Source organism: Asparagus officinalis, chromosome 5 (genome assembly GCF_001876935.1).
Source record: "Asparagus officinalis chromosome 5, Aspof.V1, whole genome shotgun sequence".
Taxonomy (NCBI): Eukaryota; Viridiplantae; Streptophyta; class Magnoliopsida; order Asparagales; family Asparagaceae; genus Asparagus; species Asparagus officinalis.
The window spans coordinates 117,865,321-117,891,214 of NC_033798.1; the positions used below are offsets into that span (position 1 = coordinate 117,865,321).

General features: G+C 38.2%; 1 protein-coding gene and 1 long non-coding RNA gene across 5 annotated transcripts; one reads left to right on the forward strand and one right to left on the reverse strand.

Annotated features, from left to right (window-relative positions):
• LOC109840889 lies at positions 12,015-13,012 on the reverse strand. Its single transcript, XR_002247087.1, has 2 exons — positions 12,921-13,012; positions 12,015-12,844 (listed from the first exon to the last, which is right to left on the reverse strand). It is a non-coding gene; the product is annotated as an uncharacterized LOC109840889 (long non-coding RNA).
• On the forward strand, positions 12,986-25,633 carry LOC109840888. Of its 4 annotated transcripts, none has more exons than XM_020409707.1 (7): positions 13,147-13,238; positions 16,619-16,923; positions 17,329-17,511; positions 21,154-21,240; positions 21,509-21,567; positions 24,815-24,965; positions 25,052-25,531. In XM_020409707.1, exons 2-7 carry the CDS (start codon positions 16,639-16,641, stop codon positions 25,121-25,123), a joined length of 837 nt encoding a protein of 278 aa, XP_020265296.1. In that variant the 5' UTR covers positions 13,147-13,238; positions 16,619-16,638; the 3' UTR covers positions 25,124-25,531. The 4 variants fall into 4 exon arrangements, with proteins under 4 accessions (XP_020265297.1, XP_020265296.1, XP_020265295.1 ...); XM_020409706.1 differs by lacking the exon at positions 13,147-13,238 and adding an exon at positions 13,271-13,340; XM_020409708.1 differs by lacking the exon at positions 16,619-16,923 and having other exon boundaries at positions 12,986-13,238; positions 25,052-25,633.

The following is a 25,894-nucleotide window of genomic DNA, read 5'->3' on the forward strand; positions in this document are numbered from 1 at the left end:
TCATGACTTCTGATGTATCTTCTGGCAAGGGGTTTGCAAAATTCTCTTTTAGCCACTTCAATCTAATATATCCTCCAGGCAAGGACTTCGGAGACAGTCCTAACAAATCATCACATACCCTTCGCTAAGCATGCATATCAGTCCCCGTAACACAAGGGCCATCAATGCGGAGACCAAGGATCACTGCTACGTCCTGAAGAGTAATAGTTGGCTCGCCGACACGTAGATGAAAAGTGTTAGTCTCTGGCCTCCATCTATCTATCAACACATTAAGCAGAGCCCAATCGAGCTTCATCCATTACAATTTTGAGCAAGTGAGAAAACCAGCTTGTGATACTAGAGCAATAATGCGAGGATCATCAAGTGGTCAACGCGTATGTCCAAGGCTATGATCAATCATAACCAGCTCTTGTCCTCTCTGCACAAAAATAAAAACAAATATTAGAATATAACAATGAATAATTAATATGTGTCTGTAAACTTATGACTAATAAATAGAGAATCATTACCGATGTAAATGATATGCTCTCTGAAAGGTGGCGTGACTGATCATAGAGGACTTTATCAGTAACTGGCCCAGGAAGAATCGTGTATATACATGCACATATAATTGTTAACTTACTAGTTTATGCCAAATCAATAAGACTATAATAATAAAAAATAGAGATAGAAATAAAAAATATTTTACCAACTAATTGCTATCTACTTGCTCTTGATGGACAACGAGACCTATTATGCCCTAATTGATTACATTGTCCACATCTGATTTGTGACGCTACTCCTTCCCGACCTCGATCCATAGTACTTCTAATGCGCACAGAGCGAGGTCGTCCCGCTTGTCTTTTGTATTGAGGTGGTAATATATATGGTATATACAAATCCGGCCAATAACGAGTATCGTCGAGAGGATGAAAACTCTCATTATAAGCCTTTCTATAATGATTTGTTGAATACCAAGCTGAGCAATACCGATCATAAGGTAATCTAGCGTCACCATCCTGATTGGAATTGGCCGCTAAAACATGTTCACGTGTCAGTTTTTGTAATTGTGGTATACTACAAGTACAACTACACTCCTGGTCATAGAGATGGACGGTGTAAGTACCATCACAATCTTTAACCTACCATTCATTATCGTTGAATGGTTCAATTCTACATGTTCTTACAGCCACAATCCTTTTCTGCAAAATTATCTCATTTTTGAAGTGTACTTACTCGTCCAATTTGCACCATCACTACGTCTCTTATTAAAGTATGCGTTCAATATATAAAACGTCCTTGCAACTAAGGCTTGAATTGGCATAACACGGGCATCCTTTGTTTGGGAAGAAAATTGATTGTTTCATTATGGGATTCATTACAAACTTCAGACGTTTACAATGAAAACAAAAATTAGTCTTTTTATAAGACCTTTACACAATGAAAACAAAACAAAAGTATAATTCTCTTCAAACAAATGCAGATATCGTTTATCGGTCTTCTACTTGCGTGAGATCTTGGCCTGTGACAGGGATGTTGATATCCGTGGACCACCGTCGATCAGATCTGATTGCTGAAAAATTAGGCAGAGCTTCGTTGATTCGCGAAGGAATCAAGAAGCCGTAGCGCTTATCTCGGCAACAGCGAGATAATTGCTCTTCTTAAGATCACCACAACGAGGTAATCTTAAGGGACGAACACGAGATCTAGATCTGACGAGCTCCTCTTCTTTATGCCGATGAACTCGATCCGATCTCTCCTCCTCCTCTTTGAAATTCGTGCACCTTCAGTCTTCGGTCCGGCAGGGCTTCGCCAACGCTCGAGAATTCCAGCCCCCAAAAAATAAAGGTCCTGGGGCTGTATTTATAGGCTTCAGGAGCCCTGTGTTTGGATAGGAATGGTTAATTCCCTCTTATCTTCAGTTATAACCACTTTATCACGTTTAAAAATAACCCCAAGGCAGTTAGGGAGGCTCTGGAACCATCAAAACCGATGAAATCCGTCAAACACATGTCCCGTGTGCGAGACAGTTCGGGGTGTCTCGTACATGTGCGAGACAGTTTGTACCCTCTTTAGTATTTTGGCTCTAATTCTTTCATCCGACCTCAGAATGAGGTGATTCAAGTTGTGTTGGAAAAATAACGAAAAGATATACAACTTTTATCTTTTAAGATTCTTTATATTCGAATTGCATCATGGTCAAAACAGCTACACAAGGTCCGAGACACTTGTGAGTGTCTCGGCCATGGCCGAGACACTTGTGAGTGTCTCGGGTATTTTGGCCATAACTTCCTCATATGACCTCCAAATAACCTGATTCCAGATGTGTTGGAAATCTAACAAAAAGATCTACAACTTTTATCTTTTAAGATTCTTCAGATTCGAATTGCATCATAGTCAAAACAGCTTTATAAGATCCGAGACACTTGTGAGTGTCTCGTCCATGGCCGAGACACTTGTGAGTGTGTCTCAGGTATTTTGGCCATAACTTCTTCATATGACCTCCAAATGACCTGATTCAAGATGTATTGGAACTCTAACGAGGAGATATACAAATTTTATGTTTTGAGTTTCTTCATATTCAAATCGGATCATGGCCAAAATCGTCATTCTTATCCGAGACACCAACACTGTCTCGGAATTTGTACTATCGTTAGTATTTTGGCTTTATCTTTCTCATATGATCTTCAAATGACCTGATCCAAGATGCATTGGAAATATAACGAGGCGATCTACAACTTTCATGTTTCGAGTTTCTTCAGATTCGAATTGAATCATGACCAAAATCACTCTACAATTTCCGAGCACCTTTGGGTGTCTCGGCTTGTCCGAGACACCAATGAGTGTCTCGGCCAATCCGAGACACCAATGGGTGTCTCGGCCCATCCGAGACACCTCTGGGTGTCTCGCCGAGGCCCGGGACGTAGTCTTACGCGTTCCGTCCGTTTTTGTTGTATCTTCGTCTTCCGAACTCGGAATTATGCGATTCAAGATGCATCGGAAAGCCATTGAGAAGATCTACAAGATCCCATGGTTGAATCATATGTAAAGTGGATAAGACACGAGAGGCACTTCGCCTTTTGCAAGCGATGCGGGGTTCCTGATAAGCTCGTGTTTCCGTCATTCTGAAGTTCCGTCGTTTCGCATGGTCCGTCGACTCACTTCGTGCGTTTGTCATCGTCAAATGAGCTCATGTGACTCGGATAGTGACGTTCATCGTCTTCTCTCTGTCTTGAGCCGTGTGTGGGGACCTATAGGTAATTTTTGACGCCTACAGATACCCCCTCCAAAGTGTTTTAGACTCGTTTCTTTTATAGACGAGCTTGAAATACTTTGGATATGATCGGTCCAACCTTCAGTCGGTGTAAAAGGACCTGTAATTAGCTTTGATTCTTGACTCCTTTAATTTTCGATCTATTCGATATTTTGACAAATAACCGAAGTTCTCCCGGCGCTGTGTTTATCGTCTGGCCGTCGTCGAAATCTTGAATCAAAACTGGTGAGTTGATTTTGGCTCGTATCGTCGAGTTGACTTTGAACTGACTATCTCCGTCATGATATATTAACTCGCGTTGACTTTCATTGCAATGCGTTAACTGGTGTTGACCTAGGGTTACACGTTGACCTAGGGTTTCGGATCATCCGCCGTTGACTTTTTCATCACAAAGCGTTGACTGGCGTTGACCTAGGGTTACGCATTGATCGGCGTTGACCTAGGGTTTCAGATCGTCTGACGTTGACTTTTTGTCGCAACGTGTTGACTGGCGTTGACCTAGGGTTACACGTTGATCGGCGTTGACTTAGGGTTTCGGATCGCCCGCCGTTAATACAGTTTATACTCGTACGTTTGTTGGAGTATACACAATTTAAGCTCTTAAGGTATTGGAGCATGACGGTCCTAAATGTTGGGGCTGCAGGACCAACCGTTAAAGCTGATTCATCTGCATGTGTGGATCTTATCTTGGTGTTGTTGGATACTCGAGTCACGAGACCAACTAACGGAGCTGGTGCGTCAATGACTCGTATTTATAGAATTTTTGGCAAATTCTCAGCCATCAACGGGTTTGATGAGCCTTTACTGACTACCGTTTGAGTCGGGCTAGCATGCGAATTGTTTAAGTCAGTTCCGCATGTGACGTTAAGCTAAAAGAGTTAACCCTTTTAGTGCTACGATATTGAATACGTAGACTTCGTCTTTCTCCTGTGAAAAGACTAAACAGCGACGTGTATCAGATGTTGACTTAGGTTTTTTAGCAAATCCTCAGCCCTCAACGGATTTGACGTGCTCTTACCGATTATCGTTTGAATCGGGCTTACATGCGGATTGTTTTAAGTTCGTTCCGCATGTGACGTTGTGCTAAAGGAATGAATTCCCTTAGACTTGATGCTACGATATTGAATACGTAGACTTTGTCTTTGTTACGGGAATAGACTATCCGGCAACACGTGTTAGGCGCTGACTCATCCTTATTTAGGATTTAGGATAAAAGTCCCTAGACTGGAATTCTGGTGTCTTCTTCAATCGGTGAAAGACTAAACTAGCAACGCTTGTTAGACGTTGGCTTATCCCTGCTTCGGATTCAGGATAAAATTCCCCATGCGTGTGAAGCATGAATTATGATGTTATTAATAACAACCTGTCACAATGTCGAATTGCATCATGGTCAAAACAGCTTTATAAGGTCCGAGACACTTGTGAGTGTCTCGTCCATGGCCGAGACACTTATGAGTGTCTCAGGTATTTTGGCCATAACTTCTTCATATGACCTCCAAATGACCTGATTCAAGATGTATTGGAACTTTAACGAGGAGATATACAAATTTTATGTTTTGAGTTTCTTCATATTCGAATCGGATCATGGCCAAAATCGTCATTCTTCTCCGAGACACCAACACTGTCTCGGAGTTTGTACTATCTTTGGTATTTTGGCTTTATCTTTCTCATATGATCTTCAAATGACCTGATCCAAGATGCATTGGAAATATAACGAGGATATCTACAACTTTCATATTTTGAGTTTCTTCAGATTCGAATTGAATCATGACCAAAATCATTCTACAAGTTCCGAGCACCTTTGGGTGTCTCGGCTTGTCCGAGACACCAATGGGTGTCTCGGCCAATCCGAGACACCTCTGGGTGTCTCGGATTGGCCGAGACACCTTAGAGTGTCTTGGCCAAGCCGAGACACCTTTGGGTGTCTCGGGTTGGAGCCGAGACACCTCTGGGTGTCTCGCCGAGGCCCGGGACGTACTCTTGCGCGTTCCGTCCGTTTTCGTTGTATCTTCGTCGTCCGAACTCGGAATCATGCGATTCAAGATGCGTCGGAAAGCCGTTGAGAAGATCTACAAGATCCCATGATTGAATCATATGTAAATTGGACAAGACACGATAAGCACTTCGCCTTTTGCAAGCGATGCGGGGTTCCCGATAAGCTCGTGTTTCCGTCATTCTGAAGTTCTGTCGTTTCGCATGGTTCGTCGACTCACTTCGTGCGTTTGTCATCATCAAATGAGCTCCTGTGACTCGGATAGTGACGTTCATCATCTTTTCTCTGTCTTGAGCCGTGTGTGGAGACCTATAGGCAATGACGCCTACATCCTTAAGTACGTCATTGAAACTTTCAGAACAATTAGTTGTCATCATATAATAGCGCACTCCACCATCTTTACACGATGCCCATTGATTTTCGTATTGCGGCTTTAAGTTTTGTACAATCCAAATGTGTGCTTCAACTAATAGGGATTTAATTTTCTCCCTACAATGCTCATATACTAGTGAGTTAGTGGCACACCCGGCTTACCATAATAAATTTTGTAAATTGGTCTCTAAATGCTTTTTCTTAAAATTAGCTCTTATATGCCGCAAACAATAGCGATGATGATGTGATGCACTCCACCCCTCATGCAAGGCTCGTGAAATTCCTTTCATCCAGTCAGAAATAAAAGTAATAACTCTTGGACTTTGAACAGTCGGAATGTATCTGTGAATACATTAAAAAAATCACTTCCAACTCGATGTATCAACCACCTCCACAACTGCGGAAGCTATTGGAAATAGCCCAACGTTTGCATCTACACCGGTCGCAACCAAGAGTACTCATTTGTACTTGCCATATAAATGTGTTCCATCGATGCTTAAGAGCGGACGACAAAAAGAGAACCCTTTGATAGCAGGCCCAAATGCCTAAAATACCCGGATGAACCTCTCCATTTCCGGCGCGATCTCCTTAGACAATATCTCATATTCGGTACCCATATTTTTCCTCTTAATTGCTGCAAGATAATGTGGAAGTAGTTGGTAAGATTCCTCCCAATCTCCAAAGATTTTAATCAACGCTTTCCTCCGTGCATCATATGCTTTATACTTGGATATAATTATTTTTTTCATATCATATACCCTTGTAATTATCTGTCCCGGAGTAAGATCAAGTTCCCGCCTAACTTCGGGCATAATTAACTTCATGATATAAGCGGAAGTTGTTGTCTTATAATCATTATTGACAGTCGGATTGCAACACGTATGAAGTTCGCAATAACTTGAGATCATAAATTGTCCATTAGATTTTTTTTCTAACAGCTGTATTATTTCTATCGTTTGTAGCACTTGTATTCTCTCCTTGACATTTCTCATTAAAGTAGCACTTTACATGGTACTTAGTTGTATTGGTTTTAATCGGCTTGAATTTGACCCGGTTCCTGATTGTCCATTCACGTATAGCGAAAACTAAGCTTTCCTTATTCTCGAAAAGATCTCTTTTTTTGAAAGTTAAGTCCTCGGGTCGATCGGATTTAGGACCAGACTTAACGAACTTAGCTTGTGAAGCATTTATCCACTCGTTATTTTCGAACTCTTATGGTAACAGTTCTTCAGATTATACATAATCGTTGTTTACGCAATATTCATCCATCCAACTTATGTCATTATTGGTCTCTCCGATTGCACACTGCATACTATCAAGACGTTCCTCCTCTTTAACAACTTCATTATCATCATTGGCATCTACATCCTCATCTACTTCTATTATAGAACCAACCGGTAAATTAACTGAAACATGACCCGACGTATTGTGGAACACGTCACTTGACATTGCACCCGAGTCATGTTTTAAGTGCAAAACGCTTTGAGATAATGAGATTTGATTTCCAAGCATGCGGGAGAACTCTCCAAGAGCATATGAAACTTCGGCAACCCTGGACATGGGAATATTTTTAATGAACAACTCGATTGAGATTTATTTTTCATAAGTCGTATCATGTCATTCAATTCTACATCATTGGTGATCTCTATAGCAACTATTTTTTTATATTTATTGGACAATTACATAAGACCTTAATGGCATTTTTGGCATGATTAATTCCAATAACTATGCATATTTGCTCCATCATTCTATCGAAATTGTAATTTCTAGATAACATGAACATTTTTCTAGAGCCTCCGTCGTATATAGGCATATTATTCATTCCAACACTCAATTTTCCTTTAAATAAGCAAATAATCGGTATTCCATTCGTCATTTTAACTGAATAATTAAAATTCATCATATACAAATTAGATTTTTTTCCGTATTGATAATCATAATTAAAATATTTCCTCTAGATATACAATATTAACTAAACAATATAGAGAAATTTAAATCATAATTAAAATATTTCCTCTAGATATACAATATTAACTAAACAATATAGAGAAATTTATGAAAAAATAAGAAATTTATACTATTTCCTCTAGATATACAATATTAACTAAACAATATAGAGAAATTTATGAAAAAATAAGAAATTTATACCTTGATGAACTTTCGGATCTCGTCGACGTCAGAGAGAATAGATGGTGTCAGCGTCAGATTTGAGGGAGGAAGAGGTGAGTTGGGTTTGGGAGAGAGAGAGATCGAGTTTGGGAGAGAGGGAGATCAGGATTGTTGGGTCAGGTTTGGGAGAGATGGAGATCAGGATTGTTGGGTCAGGTTTGGGAGAGATGGAGATCGGGTTTGAGAGGGAGGGAGATCGAGAGAGAGAGAGAGAGAGAGGAGTGGGAGAGAATGAGGACGACTGTGCCATAGTTTGGGGCACAACTGGGCTTTATATAGCCCAAAAATTTTACGGGACTACTAGTCCCGTAGAATTGGTGGGCATTCAATTGTTTTGCCCAGCAAACCCACGGGACTACTAATACCGTGTGTTTGTTCACTAGTAGTCTCGTACGTTTTGTATATTCAGCCCACCCGTATGTTTTCTGTAAGAACTAATCGGTAATTAATTCACTCAAAACATACGGGATTAGTCGGTAATATGTTCACCCAAAACATACGAGACTAGTCAGTAATTAGTTCACCCAAAACATACTAATCGGTAATATGTTTTCTGAGCTCGGCGTTTTTTAAAATTGACCTAACAAAAAAGAAGTCGGTTTTGCTAAATAACTAGCAAAATTATCGATTTTACTAATTATTTAGGGGCTGTTTGGTTCGTTTCTTTGATATAGAGAAATACAATTCCATGTAAAGAAACACAAGTTTTGAGTTTTCCAAAATTTTTAAAGAAATAGATTGTTTTGCTTTGGTTCGCACATAAAAAATGGTGGGAAACCAATGTATTTATTTTTCTTGTGTTTGATTCGCATAGAAAAAAAAGAAAAACTTTTGTAAACAAAGCAGAGAAAGAAAAAAATCTGACGTGACAGAGTTTTCATCAATTTCACTTGGTTGGGGAAGGAAACCGGAGAGAGAAAAAAATCTTAGTTGACGGCGATTTTAGCAGAGTTTTCCCTCTTCCATTCGAGCGAACCAAAGCGGCACAAAAAAATGGACGGAAACAAAAAAGCTGATGTGAAGGGCTAAAAATCTGACGTGGAGGGGTTTTCTGAGTTTTCCACGCCTTATAATAGCGAACCAAACAGCCACTTAGCAAAAAAAATCTTTTTTTTTAAATACCAACTAGTATTTAGACCCGTGCAAAGCACGGTTTCTAAAAAAAATTCGCATCTTGATTGTAGCCATTGATATTAACCAAGGGCTCTTCGTGATTTTATCCAATATGTTTTGACTCAAATTAATTGTTCCATGTAATAGTATTAAACAATGGCTTTTATTGATAAAGAAAAGATTCATAACTTGTAGATCACGTAGAAGGGAAAAATAGCCAGACAAAAACACATAAATCCTCTTAGAAATCAACTATATATTAGAAGCATGCAATTCAACACACCAAAATATTGAAAAAGCAGCCATATTGAGCTCGGTTTAAACAATCATCCTCATATTTACTAAAAACATTTAGTTAACTTCAAACACCAAGAAGGTCCGTAATGTCACTTCATCCAGAGAATATTTATTGCTTGAATTTGCACACATAAGGGAGTACAGTGAAAATATAATCCTTGATGAAAAACATAAGAATTAAAGAGAAACAATGTCAACCCAAAAGTTGTCAGATAGTAAAGAGAAAAATAAGAAAGTTAAAAAACTGTTTTTTTGGGCCATATTAGAGCCTTATTTCATCCATAATCATTACCATAGTATGGTTAATACATGTAATCAATAGATTTGAGGTATTCTTTAGAAATATGAAGATGAGGGCCTTATATAAAATTAAGAAAGATGTTACGGCCAAACTCAACGTTAAAAAGGTGTTATTTCTAACAATTTCCTATATCTTGAGTGCAAGTTATAAATATGAATCTTAAAGAATTTAGGGTCTAATGTAATGTAAAACCCTAAAGTAAAAAAAGAAACATGCAAAGGAGAAACATTTATCTCAGGCAGGACAATTTGAAATGAGAAAAACATATCTAAAACAAATATCAGCAAACAATTAGCAACAATCAAGTAATTAATTAAGCAAAATGCAACACTACGGAAAAAAAACAAATTTCACTAAAAACAAAGAAAAATTCTAAAATAAAAAACTTTACCTTCCGCATTTACAAAGCTCTCGGCCTCTGATTCTTCAACCGAGGGTTTCTCCTCCTCGATCCCGACCTCTTCGACATTCATCTCTTCCTTTGTCTCAGTCACCGTCTCTTCTTCGACCTTCACCGTCTCCTTTTCCATCTTTGCCGTCTTCTCAGCCTCCGTCGAGGTAGCGGCTGCAGCGGCCTTCGCTCCTTTCGCCGCCCTCGCCTTCGCTCCCCTCTTCACTGCCCGAGGAACCATCTCGAGATCGCGATTATCCGAAACCCTAGAATTCGAAAACTGGAAATTGAAATTGAGAGAGACTAAAGCAAAAGCCCTGTACTTTCAAACCCGTGTAATAATGGAGTAAAGGCCCTCAATACTATCAAAAATAAGAGAATATAATCTTCAACTCTAATGGCCTGTTTGGATGGAGGGTAGAGAAGGGGAAGGGAAGAAAATTTCATTTTAACCTTGTTTGAGAGTTTCATTTTGGAGGGTAGAGGAGGGGAATGGAGGGGAAATTTGGCCCAAATTCTTACACCCCAAATTGGGGTGTAATGGAGCCCTTCCTTCCCTTCCCTTCCCTTCCCTAAGTAAACTCCCAAACACACCATAAATACCTGGAAATTTCTCAATTTACTCAAATAACAACCAACTCCTCCAAAATTGCATATTTTCAACAAACGCGTAGCAAATCATGCATTCACATTAGTGCCTCTCCAAAATACCAGCAACAAATCCAAACGAAACCAACCAACGCGTCCCCAAAACCAGACAAACAATCAAGAAACCCCTTCAATGAATTGAGCTTCGAACATTGCGGCTAATTCCACCACCGGACCAAAGCTGGTCTAAAAAAGTAGAGAAATATCGAGGGAAAGATCCAAGCATAACCTCGAATCACCAACATTCTGATCGCGGACGGGAAATGAGACGGGTTGTCGATCGAATTCCGACAAAAAACGCGGTAAAGTTCTGAGCTTTTCCGCTTCGCCTCTGAATTTCTCTCCGCTCTCCTGCTTCTCTTCTTGTTTCCTGTTTTTTTCTCTCCCTCTCACAGTTTTTTGCTCCTTATAAGGAAACGAAAGAGAAATTTAGGATCGTCGGTTGTGGAAAGTGGGCACCGGAGAGAGGGGGTCTGGACATGATAGAAGATGTGAGAGAGAGAGAGAGGGATTCAAGCTCGGTTGGATTCGGCAAAGAGAGGCGGTCTTTGAAGGAGGCGGCGGGGGAATGGGCGGAGGAGGGGGAGGAGGAGATGAGGATAGAGACCCCGTGTGTTCGGGGGAGAGGGCAGAGAGGGGACGAAGGGGGGAAGTGTAGAGGAAGAATCGTGGGTGGGAAGTTTCGGTGCAAATAAGTTAATAGTTAAAAAGAAGACGGAAAATTAGAACGTGGGTGTGGAAGTTTTATCTATGCTTATTTTGAGTACTGGATTAGTTAGTTATTCATTTTATTATTTCTATTGTTGTGATAACGTTAGGTTATTGTTATGAACAATCTGGATTAGTTAGTTATTCATTTTATTATTTCTATTGTTGTGATAACGTTAGGTTATTGTTATGAACAATCTGATTGGTCCAGATCAGATTTACTGTTCTTCTATTGTTGTGATAACGTTAGGTTATTGTTATGAACAATCTGATTGGTCCAGATCAGATTTACTGTTCGTAAGAGTTTTTTGAGTGTTCTCTTTTAGTTAATAAGAAGTAGATTCCATATCAGGGGCTGTTTGGTTCGTTTACGTTACTTTCCATAGATGATTTTCCTTCACTTTCTTGTGTTTCCTTCACTTTCCTGAAAAATGTTTCTTGTGTTTGTTTCGCCCAAAAATATGTAGTGAAAGTACTTTACATCATTTTCTAGTGTTTGGTTCAACTTGAAAAAAGAAGAAAATATGTAGTGAAAGTATTTTACATCATTTTCTAGTGTTTGGTTCAAACTAAAAAAGTTGGAAAACTTGATTGTGGTCACCATGGTAAGATTACCACCCAACATAATAGTTGTGCTCAGAAAAGGCCATTATTTCATTATCTGTCTCGCCATAAAGTTTATAAAACAATGTTGGCTGCAATATATTGCCTCGCCAATATATTGTTGTTATAAACTTTGGCTGCATATCTTAAAAATAGCCCATCATCATAACACAAAATATGCATACCAACCAAAAGCCAACCAAGAGCTGAAACCAAGGCCGAGAGCAGGTTGAAACCATGCACTGAATTAAAACAAAGGCCAAGCATCAAAACAAAGGCCGAGAGCAGGTTGAAACAAGAGCTGCAAGAGGCCAACACAACCAAACCCCCAAATCAACCAGCTGCTACAACACAAGGAAAGCACAACAAAATGCCAAGAAACAAGAGCTGCAATAGGCCAACACAACCAAACCCCAAGCAACAAGCAGCTGCAACACAAGGAAAGCACAACAACCGCAAATCAACCGCAACACAAGAACAAGAACCGCAACTCAACCGCAAATCAACCGCAACACAATCAACCGCAAATCAACCGCAACACAGGCCAAATCCTCAAATCAACCGCAAGAACAAGAACTACAATCGTCAGGCCAAATCCCCAAATCAACCGCAAGAACAAGAACAGCGATCGTTAGGCAAAATCCCCCAAATCAACCACAAGATCAAGAACAGGTGGCGGGAGAAGATGGAGGGAAGGAACGGCGCGGTGATCAGAAACCTAGGGTGAAAGGGGAGGGGAGGGGGGAAACGAGATTTGAGCATTTTCCACCAAAATCGGGGTTTTTAGAACGGAAAATAACTTTCAGCAAATCGCCACTTTCAGCCCCATTTTCTTTCGCCGCTCAAAACGAACCGAACAGCCGTAAATGAAGGAAACTGACAGATTTTTCGTCGTCAGTTTTCAAAAGGGGCATTTTCCGTCACTTTCAGCTCAATTTTGAGCGAAACAAACAGCCCCTCAGTGAAAAATATAATGGAGAAATGTCCTCGTCAAGCCTAAAAAGAAACAATAATACTTTAATAAATTTCACAGCAGAAGACGAAAAAAAATAAAAAGGAAGAAGATTCCCACCGCCTTGGATGAACAACAACTATCATTGTCGTATCCGAGATCAAAACCGATCCATCAAGATTCCGCCTCTCTCCGTCGTCGCTGATGAGAGGAGCCATCGCCCGCCTTGTCAAGCTCTCTGTTAAGACCGGGCTGGATCAGGCCGAAATGGGCCGGGCTGAGGTTGCAATCCAATCCCACGTTTACAGCCACCGACCTTTTGTTCCTCCGATGCAACCGCCTCAGATTGTGAGACCCTCAAAGCGCAGCCGTTGGATTTGCAGATGTCTGTTGATAGCTGACACGTGTCTCATGTGTGTCGATATTGAGGGTAGACCGGTAAGTTCGTGGGCTATGCAAAGAGCCCTAGTTTTGTGCTATAAATACCCCTAATTCTTTCCTAATCTTTCTTCTCATAGGCTGGGCGCTTTGATCTTCAAGGTAGGGGGAATCAAGATTTTCTTATCTCATTTCTTCTCCTAGTTTGTTTTAGTATCTTGCTTTGATGTTCCTATTTTTTGTTTGGATTTTTTTGCCTCTTCCTCTTAATTCTTGGATCTATGTGACTCTTTAACAATTACTTTGAAATTGGGATAAATGCTTGGTTATTGTTATATATTGAATTTGGGATTAAGATTTGATCATGATATTTTTTTTTGTTTTGGATCTAATTAGTACTTGGTTGACCTCAAAATTTTGGGATGAAAGACTTTATGATGTGTTTGGATGGAGGGTAAAGAAGAGAAGAAAGAGAAATTTAAATTTAACATTGTTTGAGAGTTTTATTTTAAAAGATAGAAAAGAGGGGAAGGAAAAATTTTACATCTTAAATTGGGGCATAAAAGAGGGGAAGAAAAAATTGACAAGTTTTCTTCTTTTTCTCACCGTTACTTTCCTTCTTTTAGTGAGCTCCCAAACAATCTAATTTTTTTTTTGAATCTATGTTATGTTGGGTTCTTGGAATTACTTGTGAATATTTGGTCTCAACTTAAATATTTTATTTTCTTTAAAATTATGTTAATTTTGGATTTAGTTTTGAGGTTTTTGGACTTAGTCTTGAATCATTATTTTGAATTTAAATTGTTATTCAATTATTGATTTTTGTGGATGGTGACAATTATTTTTTAAATTTTTTTGATAAGAGACTTTCTAGTGTTTAATTTATATTTAACTTTCTTCATTTCAGATGCCTTTTTTTCTTGGATTTTTTCATTATTGCTCCCTAAATCTTTAAACGTTTCGATATTATTTTCCTAAAACTTGAGTATTTTGAAAATAGGCCCCGTAGTAAGTATCCAAGCACTAGCCTATAGTTAGTAAAATTAAATATTATGTTCTCCATCACCCCCTCTATATATATGCATGTATGTGTTTTGATGTGATGACTCATTTTTCTACATGAGATATACGAAAATTGAATAAAAGCGAGAATGAAATGAAATAAGGGTTATGATGAAATACATGTCAGAATGAAATGTTTATTTTTATTTTTATATTTGGTCGTGGTCATAGACTGAAGTTGTATTTCTTAGTAGCTTTTTTAGCGCAATGAGCTGTCACCTGATAACCATCAATCCGCATGATTAATTTCACTACGGACCCGTGTGGTACTTTTTGTAGGACGTTTTTATTTATTTTTTCAAGAAGCAAGGATAATAATGTTAGGTGAAATTTATTTTGCATGCTTATTAAAACTTTCTCTGCTTTAAGAAGGTGCTCTTAGTAGTAACTTGGAGATGCTTTTAATACCTCTTTAGTTTTGACATTGTTACTTTATTTATTCTAAAATTATCTTGTCCATTTTGATCAATGTTTGAAAAAGTTTTTTTGAATCTTGCTTTTTTTTGGTGATGGGTAACCAAACAGTTAAATATCTCGGGATGAGGTTGATGAGAGGCCGTTCATTTCTCCGAATATCTGATTTTGAGTTTAGTGGTTTTCAGCCTGCACAAATAGAAATTCGTGAAAGGACGGGACTTGGTTTTCCCGTTGTACCTCCGATGATCAAGTCAGCTGGTGAACTTAAGTGTGTAAAATAAAAAACTATGAGAGTTTTTGTGTGTAGTGCAATATTATTAGCAGATATTCTAAAAGTCTAAAAGTCCCCTTCTGTTAAATCTATTGATAGTGGTAATGGAAGGATAGAATTGACACTTCGACCGAACACAGGATGACAGTGAGTAGATATAGGTTAACGGCTGTGACAGCACCTATCTTACACGTGTCGGTCAACGAGTGGAGGAGAGATCACCTCAGCATTAAATGAGAAGTGATCGGAGACATGTCGATGTTGACGTGGTCCGATGAGTCATGAAGACTATTGGTGCCAGAGGTATGATACGCCTGTCAAGTATTAAATGCGACGCCGACGTGTTGTCAGCGGGAGAGGCCTGAGGCTGAAGTCGTCTTTTAGTTTCGTTGAGAAGTAACGTCTTTCGAGTTGACCTCGCGAGGCGTCAAGTAAATTGGTCTAGTGGACTCGTTGCGAGTCATCTTCGACAAGAGGATCGACACTTTTAAACTCACTTCAAAACTTTTTTAGGGCTAAACGCTTCGAAACTCAAGAGTGAAGCTATTTATCCATTGAAGTTTACACCTCATCGCTTAAAACATAATTGAAGTGTGCGCTTCGCGTCTCATAAAGCGTTTTTGTTTTGAAGCGCATGCTTTAGACAAGATAGAAATATATAAAAGGTTTTTTTAACTAACATTAAAATGGCCCTATGTATTTTCAATATGACCATGTGAATGTAAATAAAATATATGTGTTATGCATGTAGCTTAGTTTATTGTAATTTGTTTCTATACTTAACATATTTAATTCTTATTTATTAATTAGGACATGAATGTATATATTTATAAATTATTACACCAGTATACTTATATGTTCATGATTTTTATAAATTTAGTTCAGTTCTTAAGTTTACACCTCATGCTTTGAAGCATATGCTTCGCTTCATCAAAGGGTCTAACGCTTTGCTTTACGCTTCCGCTCATTTAAACATTGATTTTGATAGCTAAGTTATATATATTTTTGTTATTTTCACTTATAATGATATTCAAGCATATTTTACCAAACACTTACTTATAATATATGATTACCAAACAAATATTTTTAACAGCTTATATAAATGCTCCAGCTATGCCAAATTGGCCCTTCGTTTTCTATCTCTTGGGTTGCTTTAAAATATGTGCTCACTAAGTTCTCTATCCCTTAGATGGCTTTAAAATATGTGTAGATGTATGACAAGGCTTGATGACTATGAGGTGGTTAAAGGTCAAAGGGGGAAAAAACTTGGGTGAACTAGGTCACATTAAGGAGTTTCTCTATGTGTATACATGCACATACATACATAACTCTGATGGTTGTAAATTGCCAGCTCATTTTGCCTGAATGAGCTACCAAAAATGATGCTGGTGAGACCTATCCGTCTAATGTGACTAGTAGGGCAAAGTAACCGCAGAACTTGCTGCTTTTATTTTTGTTGGTAGCTCATTAGCAAAATGAGTTGTTACCCTACATCCAATTTGTTTCTATGTACCCAAAAAACCAGCCCCGGCTGGGGATATACCTATTGCTCACGCTCACTTTCTCTCTTGTTATGTGTGTGTTGATTCTTATGTTTCTATGCTTGAAAGGCAGCAAGACTGGTTATTCCTAATTGAAGTCTCTAAATACATGCTCATAGTATTTATCTTTTGTAACATGACGTGTACAGGAACATCTTCACCTCTCAACATGTCTGAAATCCCCAGAGACAATACAGCCTCCCCCAAGCAAAATGAGTTCAGTCCAAATTATTTTGCATACTACAAACATGTTATTCTAGATCTACTATCTGAGAATGGGACCTGTTTCCTACCTTCCATGGAAGTAGATTCTGCGGTTCCCGTAGGAATGGGTTGTGGTTCCAGTTCATATTTTAGTGAAGCTGTTGCCGTAGGGCTTTCAGAGTTTAAGAAAGAGAGGCTATTGGCAACTCTTAATGAGAGTTCTTCATGTTTTAATCGTGAAGCTGATGAGGTAATTTTTTAGTAAATCAATTTGGATCACATGGTATTCGTCAAACTTTCTTATCTGTTTCTGCGTGTCTTGTTTTGAGTGGGAGGATGTTATCCTTTGAGAAATGGATGTTGTGCCTAGAAAATACCTTTCTAATTCTCATTAATTTGTTGGAGATATATTTATTGAGAGGATGTGAATGAAATCAAACTTTTGATGATAGTCTCTCTTTACTGTAATGAAGGATGTGAATGAAATCAAAATTTTGATGATAGTATCTCTTTACTATAATAGTTAAGGAGTGTATCACCAGTTTTACTACTTACACTTACGAAAGCTGCTTGTAACCTGCATGCTAGTGATACATGAACAGATGACTTGTCTTTTTCTTTGGGTGACAAAATAATCAGCAACATCCACATGCAGATACTCGAGCATATATTAGCAGCAAAGGATATTGATTCAAATCTAAGAGAGAAAGAACATGATGGAAGCTATTCGAAGGCTGCATCAGAGGAAGACCTTGACATGCCTCTTTACAAAAGAAAAAGAAAATCACATCCCGACAACATAAAGTACTCCAGCGGCAATTCAGTTTCTTTTAAACAGGTATATCTAGTGCAGGTGCCTTCTCTTTAATTAACTTCGTCCCTCTTAGCATTAGTTCTATGATTATTGCAAACCTATATCTGCAAGTAGAACCTCAGTCCATATGACATATTGACATCTATACTATCATGAGTGTCTATTTGATGGAAGAAAAGAGCTTATTGGGAACAGGATTGAGAATACAGTCTTAGTTTCCTTTTTGCAAATCAAAATATGAATCAAGGCATTTTGAACAACTTAAATCCTTGCAACCATAAAGTCTAAAAGAACATTGTATTGGTTACTAATGTACTCCGGAAAAAAAGCATTTTCTTCCAGCATTATCAGACCCAAGCAGGTCATGGAAAATCTTATTTTAGAATAAGTTTCTAGCATCTACCAGAAATAAAATTTGATGCTTAGTTATATGATATTTCCTGAGAACTAACAAATGACATGCTTTATGCCAAACCACCGTCATTTTTCTAAATTAATTTAATTCGTTATAGACGAAGGTGATGGGTCTATAACTGCTTCACTTTCTTATAGCTCGTAGTAAGTGTTTTATCATCCAAGTCGTTCCTGTTCGTTATGCAGAACCGGCTCCAGTGCAGAATACACTTATGAAATATGATAATGATGATCATAGGTTATTTTGGCAGTTGACATCAATTTCCTTCAGTCTTCTGCTATCTGCACTGTTCATTATTGATTTGCTGTCGTCATTGTTGTAGCAACTATGCGATTGAAGTATTGATTTTGTGACATATTGGCTGCTTATTGTTGTGCATTCTATTTAGACACTGTTGAAATTAATTCTGAGGGAAATCAAATACTCTTTCTAGAGCTCTGTTGATCTCTTATATTTATACTAAGAGCAAATAAACACATGTTACATATTATTAGAACTATGTTAAACATATTCTTAGCATATTCCTTTATTCTCTCAACCACAACCCTAATTTCTCTTAACCACGCATTTCTAATATATTATTCTAATATAGCTGTAACATCATAGATCTCCATAATAGGTTCATCAACACTCCCCCTCAAGCTGGAGCATGTATGATGTACATCTCTAGCTTGTTACAAACATGTACTCATTCCAATTTGTGACATGACCTAAAAGACTAAAATCTTCACTGTGTCTTTTCTCATTATATAGTTGTCTTTATCTTCTAGTCTTCTACTTAAATGTCTTTCACCACAAATAACCTTAAGCAGAATCACCAAATGCGATACATTGATCTTCTTCAAAGATCGGCCAAACAGAACGATCCTCTTGAGGGAACTACCAAATAAACGATCCTCATTTGGGATTCACCAAGCAAATAATCATCTCTAGGATCCAACAAATAAATGATCCTCCTTGGGACCTAACAAATGATCATTCTTTAGGGATCTGTCAAACAAATGATTCTCTTAAGGATTTAATAAATAAATGATCATTCTCGTGGATCCACCAAACAAGCGGTCCTCTTCACGGATCAACTTCGTAAATAATTCTCTTCACAGATCAACTAAACAAACGATCATCTTCACGGATCAACCAAATTCTTTATTGGTGATCGAGGTTTCTAGGATAGGAGCGATAGTGGCAATGGTGTCCACAAGTTGAGTAGGCGGTGAACGAAGGGAAATCAAGGCGGCACAGACGATTACGAGAACATATACATAGAGGATGACTACTACTACTATTAATTTCAATTCTGATGATCAACATGGCCATCGAAAGAAAGACGGACAAGAATTTGCGGCACTATTCACAGTGAAAAATCACTGGCACTGTTCACGGTGAACAGTCATAGGAAAGAGGGGAGGTTGTAAGGCAGAGGGGAGTTTGATGGTGAGAGGTTAGGGGCTAGGGTTTTGTGAGGATCTAGGGTTTTGTGGAGGCTAGGTGTTGATGGTCTAAATCACACAGGTAAACTAATATGAACTAAGTTGATTAAGGACCGTTAACTTCGAATATCTGGTTTTGAGTCCAGCTGTTCTTTCCTACACGTGTAGCAACTCGTAAAAGGGCGGGGTTTGTTTCCCATGTTCCTCCGACGATCAAGTTAGCGAGGTACTTGTGTGGGGGAAATAACAAACTGTAGCAATTCTTAAGGGCAGTGGAATGGAGAAAAGTGTAGAAAATTGCTTACTTTCGCATTGAGAATAGTTTTTCATTTTATAGTCATGTAGGAGGGGCATTTTGGTCTCTTTCGACTGAGTCTGAGCTGGCAGTTGAGTCAGCATTAACTTTACGGGTGTCGGTTGTAGAGTGGTCACGGAATGGGCGCGATCACTTCGGTATTAATGAGATGAGATAGGCGGCGTACAAAGTCGGGGTGATCCGATGTGCCATAAATAGTGCCAATGATAGAGAAGTGATGGCGTCTATTAAGCATTTAATGTGATGTCAATGCGCTGTCAGCGGGAGGTTCGAGGTCGAAGTTGAAGTCGCTTTTTGGCTTGTATCGAGGGGTGTCGAGAAGTACCGCCTCTCGAGTCGGCTCTCGTGAGATGCCGGCTAATTAACTAGTTGAGTAGGCTTGTGGCGAGTTGTCTTTGATGAGAGGATCGACAAGTACCGCCATTCAAGTTAGCCCAGCGAGATGTCGACTCGACGAGTTGGCTAGATCAGGACCCTGGCTATCCCAAGGGTTAAGTTGATTGAATTGGGCGTAATGGGGGAGATTTGCTTGTTGTTGACAAGGGATCATTATTTGCGACTGAAAACACCATAACACTAGGGTTTGTGTGACTTTGATATCATGTTGAAATTAATTTTGAGGGAAATCATGGACTCTTTCTAGAGCTCTGTTGATCTCTTATATTTATACTAAGAGCAAATAGATACATGTTACATATTATTAGGAATTATGTTAAATATTCTTAGCATATTCCTTTATTCTCTTAATCACATCCCTAATATCTCTAAACCATGCATTCCTAATATATTATTCCTAATATAACTATACAATCATAGATCTCCATAATATATTCACTAACATCTTAAATTTAGTCCCTCTAACCATTACACCAAAACTCTGAAGATATGGTGAGGATCGATAATTATAATTTTGTATTAATTCTAACAAGCCCCTGTAGGTTGAGCGTCCTTTTTATGAGCTGAAAACCTGGATTCCCGTAATAGTAACAATTTTTTAAAATCCTCATTAAATTTGTGGCCAACGAGATCCGAACCTAGGTTGCTTTAATATCATCTTAAATTTAGTCCCTCTAACCATTACACAAAAACTCCAAAGTTATGGTGAGAATCGAGGATTATAGTTTTATATTAATTCTAGCAGACAAATGAATAGGTTTATGTCATGGTGCATAAACATGAAGATAAAGATGAGTAGTTTTTTCAGTCACTGCTACATATTCTAGGTCCGGATGTAATAGCAGACTTAAAAAATTATAGTTTTTTGGTGAGTCTGTAGTTTGTTTGCGTATCATAGCACTTAATCAATTTCACATCTTGTTTGGATGCACTGACAATGATATCATCTAAGTTTCTATAAATACTTGTGATGAATTAATATATTGGCTGTGTTTGATGCCACAAGAATGTAACATGTACTAGGTTGTCCATGAGTATTTTATTGTTGATTTGTTGTGAATAGATTACTTGATTACGTTCTCACAGATGATCATCTAAATTTATCCTAGGTGTATAAAACTATTCAAGCTCTTCAGGGAGAAGATGAAATATGCCACGAAGACGTCGAGAAGTATACTTCTCAGTTACTTGCAAAGGTAAGTAAATGGACCAGCAATTATATAATTAAGAAGGAAGTTCCATTTCTTTAAATTTGAGTGCAACATCATAAACCTAACATTATTGACATGATCAAGCGATTCTTATTCATCTATTACTCCTATTTGCTTGAGTGTTACTGAAATGTGCAATGGTCAAACTCACCACATGAAGTAAACTTATCTTAAATTACTCCTATAATTTTGGTATGGAAATAGAATGGAGAAGTATTAGAAACAATTCTTACTTGAGCTATTTTATTTTCAGCTAGATAAAATGGAAGAGAGTCTTGAAGATTACCTGAATACTGTAGTGTCGACATGCAGGTGAGCCATCAATTCATTCAGAAATTGGAAAGATATGCTTCTACTTTTGTCCCTTCAAATTTGATCCATAAATTTATCAGAATTCTTACCTTATGTTTGAACTTTCTGGAGTTGTTTGGTGCTTTATTAGAACTCTACATAGTGGTACCTACAAGGAACTTTGTTCGTCTTAAGTTTGAACTATCTCAGAATATATTGTCATACTCTTTAGGAACTTCATCTTTGGTTCTTAAATATGATGAGGCCTAGCATACTAATCTGTCTAAAGATACTTATCACTTTTTAGCGGTTAACATTATTGTTTTAGATTATCATGTTGTGGATTCAAAGTTCAAACCAGATACGCCATTGTGTATTCTACTAGTTCACATGTGATGCGACTGCAAGAGTTATATTTACTGTCTTATTCTTTACTGCATGTTCCAAGGCTGGACAGTTAATCTTTTTGAAATATAGACGTGGGAAAATCTCATTGAAATATAGACGTGGGAAAACACTAAAATATATGATAAGATATTATTATTAAGAAGTTATATAGAAGTTAAAGTGAGCTTTAATTGAGGGTACAATGCTGGAGAATCAATTGAAAAGGTATAGAGTATGAGCATGTCTGACCAAAAAGTCCAAAAATTCCTTGAGCTTAAACCTACTAGATTCTTTTTCCCATACTTATCCCCCTTATCCTCACTAATAACGTCATCAACGCTAGAATACCTCTTATCCATCTCAATGGCAGTGTTAAATAGGGGGTTTTGGTGAAAGCTTGAGGAGGGAGGAGGGAGGAGGAGATTTGGCTTGGAAGGAAGAGGGCATGAGAGTTTTGAGTTTGCAGGCCATGATTTTGGTTTGAGCTTGAGAAGGCAGCTATGACGGATGCTGATTTGAGCATGAGGATGAGGACTTTGAGCTTGAGGAAGAGAAGGGAGGTGGTTATGTGGGTTTTGGTTTGAGCTTGAGGCGGAAGGAGGGGATATTCGTGATGGGTCTTGATAATAACTTGAGGAGACGGGGGTTCGTGCGGGTTTTGTTTTTTTGAGTCACCCATCGCCATTGATGAGTGAAGGTTGAGTGTTTGAAGAGGAGATTAAGGTCACAGATGAGTGAAAAATAGTTGTTGATCCGTCTTTACTTTACATGTTATTAGTAAAATTGTTTCTTCTTCTTTTTGTCTACAGCCTGTGATAAACGAATTATTAACTGCAAGTAAAATTTAAGGGATTCTTTTTCTTATTTTTGTTTTGTGCTCAGTAGTAAGCTTTGTAGATGAGAAAAACAAGTGTGTTTATTGTTTTTTATTTATGGATTTGCTCTTGTTCAATATTATCAATACCGTAAAAATTTTAAACCCATTCAATCGTTTCCCCACTAATGTCTTTAAATAGCCCTTTCCAGGATATTTTTTTCCCTTCACTATTGCACTATTTTCAAACCTCTACGTTATCTTAAAGAAGCCCTCCAAATAATGATATCTTTGTCATGAAAAGAACCAAACGAATCCTATCATGCTCCTCCACCGCCAACGTTGCTTCTACTTCCTCCTTTGCTATCGTTAAGAACTCATTCCCAATCCTACTCACGAATAGTGTTAACTCGGTTGTTAAGAGTTTGGGATAAAAAATACTAAATGTCGGTGGAGGAATTTGAACCCAAGGATGGGTCTTCCAGACATGTAGTCGTGGATTGAAAGAATCAACAGAGCAATGAAAAAATGAGTTAGATGAATGAGATTTCTTAGTTAAAAGTTTTACCCTTTATGGTGGAGTGGTAAAAATCGAGGTCGAAGAGGCTTCTACCCATTTGCTATAGAGGGTAAAACATTGACTAAAAAACCTCTATTCATCTGACTACATTTTTTCAGTCCATGATGAAGACTATGTCTATGGACTTCCAAGACCTGAACTCATATTCATGGGCCCAGATTCTTTTGCCAACATCGAGGATTCTTGTTAATACTCCTAACGACTGTGCTCTGGAGCTACGTAAGTTTCAGGTCATGACCAAGGCGGAGGGGTGAATTGATGGGAGAGGCTTCATTGAGTAGGTCTGGGAACGAGTCCTTGATGATGGGGACAGAGGCAGAGGAAGTAGAAGTAACATTGATAACGAAGGATAGCAGGATAGGATCAGCCATCGATTCTTTATCTCAATTTGACGAAGATGTGAAGATGATGTAGGGGTTTGAAGACAAGGAGTGGTAATGAACTATGAAAATGTTGAGGAAAGGGCAGTTTTGTGTTGTTGAGGAGTGAGGTCTATTTAAAGACAGGTGTGGGAAATGATTGAACGAGTTTTTATTTTTTCGGCATTGATGATATTGAGCAAAATCATAGGTGAAATTACAAAATTAAACGGAATAATTTTACCTTTTCTCACAAACAAATTTTTCTACCAAACTCTGCACAATAGAGCAAAAAATAAGAAAAGAATTTCTAAAGAAATTACTTACAGTTTAGAGGTCATTTATTTACAGGTTTGGAGATCAGAATAAGAAGAAACAATTTAATGGAAAAAAATATTTACAATTAATCGTGGGATGTGGGAAAAAAAAAAGCAAGGCGTGGAGGTGTGTGATGGAGCCGAAGGAGTACGGAAGAGGAGCGTTTGCTGCTAGAGTTTCTTGTTCATCATGTTAAAGTTATGAAGGATAAAGTAGACCTTATGTTGATCTTACGGATAAAAATGCTTACTCATTAAGTACATGGTAGCATAATTATGGAAGGGCAAATAAAACCCATTGAGAGAGATGAGGATATTTTGTCAATGCTAAAGATTGGTGCTGACAGGGGGTTTGGGAAAAGGCTTGGTTATTGAAGGGGTTAGACAATTGACTATTTGACCGGGGCATCAATTTTTTCCTTGCGTCTGCAATCAATTTTCCCTATTTTATGTGAGGAATTGGTCTAATATTTTTCCACTTCACCTCCATACAAATGGAGACTAGGATTTTATTAACCATTGCTCTAAGGGCAACGGTTAAGGAGGGGAAAGAGCGAGGTGAAGGTGAAGAGAGAATAAGTGGGAAACATAATGCCCCACTCTCAGCTCTATTTCTCTTATCCTTAACCATTGTCTTCTCCTTAACCATGGCCCTAAGGCCAATGGTAGCAAAACGCATGGAAACAACGTTTGCTTTGTCTTAGAGACATCCCTCAGTTATACCTTTACCTCTTCTATTTACATTCTTTCAAATGATTTTTTCTATCCCAGATCTAAATACTCTTCTGGACAAATAATGCATTACCCGCAGACCTATGACCTGTATTGAGAAGCATCGGCTTGGAAAACAAATCCGCAAGCTCCCAGCGAAGGCGTTGGATCGCGTGGTAGAAATCCTCCAACCTAGTAACTTTTCAGCAAACAATCTTCCTGAGACTGTCTTCGTTAATTTGGAAGAACAGGTAAGTCTAGCAAAAGTTTTAAGCTACAGATGGAGAATTGTTTACTTCGAGTATTCTTATTTCTAATACTGTTATGATTCTCACAGGATGATGTCAAACTGTGGAGGGTGTACTACTATGTGGAACTTGTGGCAAAGACCAACAAACTTTGCATCTAAATGGATTCACTGTCTTTAACATGTACAGTATTTGTTGCAATTCTGATGGAAGTTTTTGCATTATCAAGGTGACATTGAGACAACCTCCACATTTCTTGTGGATAATTTGAAGGGGATGATGATGAAATATATAATGTTTTACCATTTTCTTGAACAAGATGTTTTCAGGCACGACATCAGCATATTCAGTGCATGAAGATTTGAGGATTTTACAAGTGTTACGATGCATATTGACCTTGGGTATAATTGAGCTATTAACTTTGTAATTGACCCACACATAGTATTGTTGATGTTGTAACTTAATCCAAAGTACCGTCATCGAGACCTTGAATTTTGAGAAAATGTACATAAACTTGTGTTGTTATAATTCAGTGACATTGACCGGGCTTTTCCCTGTTCTTGGTCTCATATGTTGGTTTCACGTGTATGTGTGAATGAGAGCAGGAACATCTTTTGGATGGAGATTTACAGTTGATTGTAATTATTTTTTATGAAAGATTCTTAAGCAGATGTTAATTTGTAGCTGATTCATTGGCTGCGATTTCATTTTCTCGACCTAAGCTGCTACTCACAAAAATATGGAATGAGCAGTTTTTGTTGTGGGTCCAGTCCAAGATAAGGCCCACTTGAGGAGGTCTACATGAATTAGAATTCTATCTATAATAAGTCTACATGGATTAGAATTCTAGTTAGAAGATGATTTAGATGATCTATTTGAAATAGGAATAGGTTTGGAGAATTTTATTTAAGAGAACCCTGAGATCAATATTT